This window comes from Triticum dicoccoides, chromosome 2B (assembly GCF_002162155.2).
Source record: "Triticum dicoccoides isolate Atlit2015 ecotype Zavitan chromosome 2B, WEW_v2.0, whole genome shotgun sequence".
Lineage (NCBI taxonomy): Eukaryota > Viridiplantae > Streptophyta > Magnoliopsida > Poales > Poaceae > Triticum > Triticum dicoccoides.
In genome coordinates, this window is record NC_041383.1 from 3,709,599 (window position 1) to 3,713,254 (window position 3,656).

Sequence of the window (3,656 nt, forward strand, 5' to 3'; positions counted from 1 at the left end):
TCTTATTATAGTTCATTTTATCTTTAATTTATTTCATTCAATTTTCAGTCATTCTATATGAGCGTGTGGGTTTAGTTCTTATTATAAGTTCATCTTTTCTGTTTTGTATCAGTTATCAGTCATGTTTCTTTAAATAGGGAGGGAGTGACATGATTTACATACTTCTTCAGTCATGTTCCTCATAGGTCTTTGTCATTTAGTATTTGGTTAGTGTTTTTATGTTTTTATCCTCATTCTTCCATTTTTTTAGTTTTTGCAATTCCCTGAGTATCTCATTCTTTTTTCTGTTTTCTCTGGTTCACAGTTACATCTGTTCACTCTTTATTTTCTCATTCTTTTGTTCAGTCCCTCTTTCTCGTTCTCTTAGGTTCCTACTTTCAATCTTCTTCATTTCTTCTTAGCTAGTCTCTCTTTAATTTTCTAAATCTTATTTAATACTCCCTCCATCCGGAAATACTTGCCAGAGAAATGCATAAAAATGAATGTATCTATAACATACATCCATTCCTCCGACAAGTGGGACGGACGGAGGAGACTAGCAACAAAAGGTAAACCATTTGAAGCTTATTTTCGGCTCTTTATCATCTTATTAACTGTGAGCTGTCAGTGTTTGTGTTTTTATTTTTCTTGTCACTACAATTTGTGGAGCTACCCTCTTTGTTCCTCTTTCTCCCCACGATGATTATTAGACATTTTTTAGCCAAGATTTGCTCTGTGTTTTTGTAAATACAAAAGTTTTTTTACATGATATCACTTTGTAAAATATCTGCTTAGTATTGATTTGTTTTTTACCTTTTTCAGAAAAGAACAAGTTACTAACACGTCTTCACGAAAGAATAAGAAGTATCAATTCTTTAGGGAAAAGAACAAGGTGCCCTCACTTTAGTTAATTTTTGTGTAATTGCGCATCTTGATGTTGCTGGTGGACATTAGGTAAGTTAGGATGTTTATTTTTTGTCCTCTAATGAGTAACATAATTGTACATAATCATTATTAGTAATCAGTTTTTAGTATTATGTCTGTAACTATGTTTGACATTTTCATCATTCAATATTTTTTTCTCCAATCTGCATTTCATGTTTGTATTCTCATTCTGTCTTGTTGCTATCCTCAATAGCATCAGGCATTTCTCAATCTGTATCGTACTCATTTTTTAGTTTGCTTTCATGGATGATGTTGGGGGCCAAGAGGGGTGGGAGGCAGGGGTGTTGTTGGGTCTGAGTGGGAGGCATCGCGTATCTCTTTTCTCTTTTTTTAAGAACCACGCGACATATATGCTCGTGGAAGGGATTTTGTCAGGGTCCAACAAAGGATCCGGCTGCATAAATAAAAAGATTATTAGTAAGTACTAGTATTTTTTTTCCAATGGATAAGCAGGCTCTGGTTGCATAAATAAAACGATTATTAGTAAGTGTAATATTTTGACCCCAACCATGGTCTTCTCTTGTGCATTACAAATTTGATAAGGAGGCTTGGTCCTACAAGATGGAAGGCTATATTACAGTTTTAACAACTTTATGAACTGACCCAGCTAGGCCTTGTTTCTTGAAGATTTTCTACCAACCGAACAGGATCACGCTACACATCTTTGTCTGAACTCCTTAAATTTTTAATCAATCATGTGTCTGTTGATCCTCATATTATTATTTTTTGTTGCTGTTTGCAGCTGACCTTGCAAACTAATGTATACATATAGTGCCCTTTTTATTATTATGAAAACTAAACAGTGGGCGTTTTCTACTGCGTAGAGCAACTCTAGCTTTCTGGCTGGGTTGCTTTTGGGACAAAAAATTGATTTTTTTTCTTGAACAGGTTTATAAATCTTACATACTAAGGTTGTTCTCTTTGTAGTGCAGACCTAGATGAAGTTGACATAATCGCATTCTCAAACGTGAAAGTCGCGTGCAGACTACAGCCGAAAAACTCCGGAGGTAAATTCTGAAACCTGAAAGTTACATGCATACTACACCGAGAAAACTCCGGAGGTAAATTCTGAAACCTGAAGGTTTCACGTAGACTACAACAAGAAAACTCTAGAGGTAAGTTCTGAAATCCAAAGGTTGCATGCAGACTGCAACCAAAAAACTCATGTAAGTAAATTCCGAAACGTGCAAGTTGGCTGCGGACTACACCAGAAAACTCATGAGATAAATTTCATAAGAAAAAGAAGTAACTCCCAAACCACCAGTACATCATGGATATAGAATCAAGAGGTCAGCCAGGAAACAATTTGCACACACGCACTGCTAGCAAACCGGCCGAGCAGTGTTTGGAACGAATTACAGTTACTCTGACCTAAGTTCCGCCCCAAAGAAAGTAAAGTAGTGTAAGTACATTGCAGTATGGAAGTACGAACAAATGTTTGTGTATGTACAATACGATACATACAAATGCGTAAAGGATGGTTTGCCCTTGCGGGCGTATATTACCTTATTTCTTACTGAAAATTAATAGTAAAACCGAGACAACAAAAATAGTCTGAATGTGTTGAAGTAGCCTAACTCTTTATAGACCATTTAGTTGTAATGAGCGATTTTTAGCCTGGTTGATTAATGGTGTTTTTAGTCAAGAGTTGTGTTGTCCGTCTACTAATTGGTCATGTTGATCTCATACCGCGTTCATGTCACCGCTCTATCACTTTCTCTAAAAAGTTTGTAGCCAGAAGTATATTTGGCCTTGATAAAATCCCTACCTTTTTGGTGGCAGTTGGTGCTTTGGGTTTGAGATTGAATTATTTTTTGTCCATTTGATGATTACATAAGAGAATAAGCAGGCTTGTTGGAGAAAAAAATGATGTCGTCACATATATAGTTCTTGGTTTCATCTTGTGCTTGTTTTCTGAATCATTTTAAGAGTGCGGTTAGTTTATGCTCATCTTTTTTACCATATTTTCAGTTGAGTGTCCTTGTTCATCTTTATGTGCAAAACATAAATATTGATTCTCACTAGTTTTTTTTTCACTTTCGGTATCATTGACATAAGCCAAATGATGAGAAAAACAAGAAGTGGATGTATATGTTATTTTTCACCTGTAATTTTATTTGTTTTTTCACACGTCCTTAAGGGTGACAACACTATCATGATGCAACCACACTAGTTTTTTGTACAAGGTTCAAGTAGATAACAGTTCTGCTACAAGCACTAGTTAGATGATAGAAAACATACCGGTGAATCATATCCTAGTGCTCATAATCACCAAATTTGAGAACATGATTTATAGAATAGAACCCTCAACATCGCCTATGGGTGCTTTAAGTATACTGTTTTTTAACATGATAGCGTAAAAAGCCGATTTTCTTGATGTGGGACTTTTTGAATTGAAGTTTGAGATACCTTGAGCCTAAAATGGAAAATTCTTCCATTGTTGGTTGCGACTGTCTAGGGCATTGTTGACTTTTTTTTATTTCTAGTTGATCCGATCCCTCTATCCTTGTTGCTAGCATGCACTTCTATTTGATTCTTGTACATGCTATTCAACATGAAACCAGTGTGGATTATTTCTTTCCACTTACTTAAAACTGTGTTGCATCTAGACGGTGATAACCAAATATTTTAAAAAGAATCAGAATTTTGCATGACCTTCTTTTTGTATGTTCATCTTCTATCAGCCATTAGAACCTCATTTCTTGTGATTAAAAAATAATGGCCATATTGAA

The 3,656-nt window shown here is 35.3% G+C and overlaps 1 protein-coding gene across 1 annotated transcript in view; it reads right to left on the reverse strand.

The window, feature by feature from the left end:
* Positions 1-2,033: 2,033 nt before the first annotated feature.
* The window catches only part of LOC119366697 (5-epiaristolochene 1,3-dihydroxylase-like), a 4,912-nt gene continuing 3,289 nt past the window's right edge, over positions 2,034-3,656 (reverse strand). The window contains exon 3 of the mRNA XM_037632448.1: positions 2,034-2,071. Within this exon, the coding sequence (XP_037488345.1) occupies positions 2,034-2,071 (38 nt within the window). The remainder of the gene's footprint in view (positions 2,072-3,656) is intronic.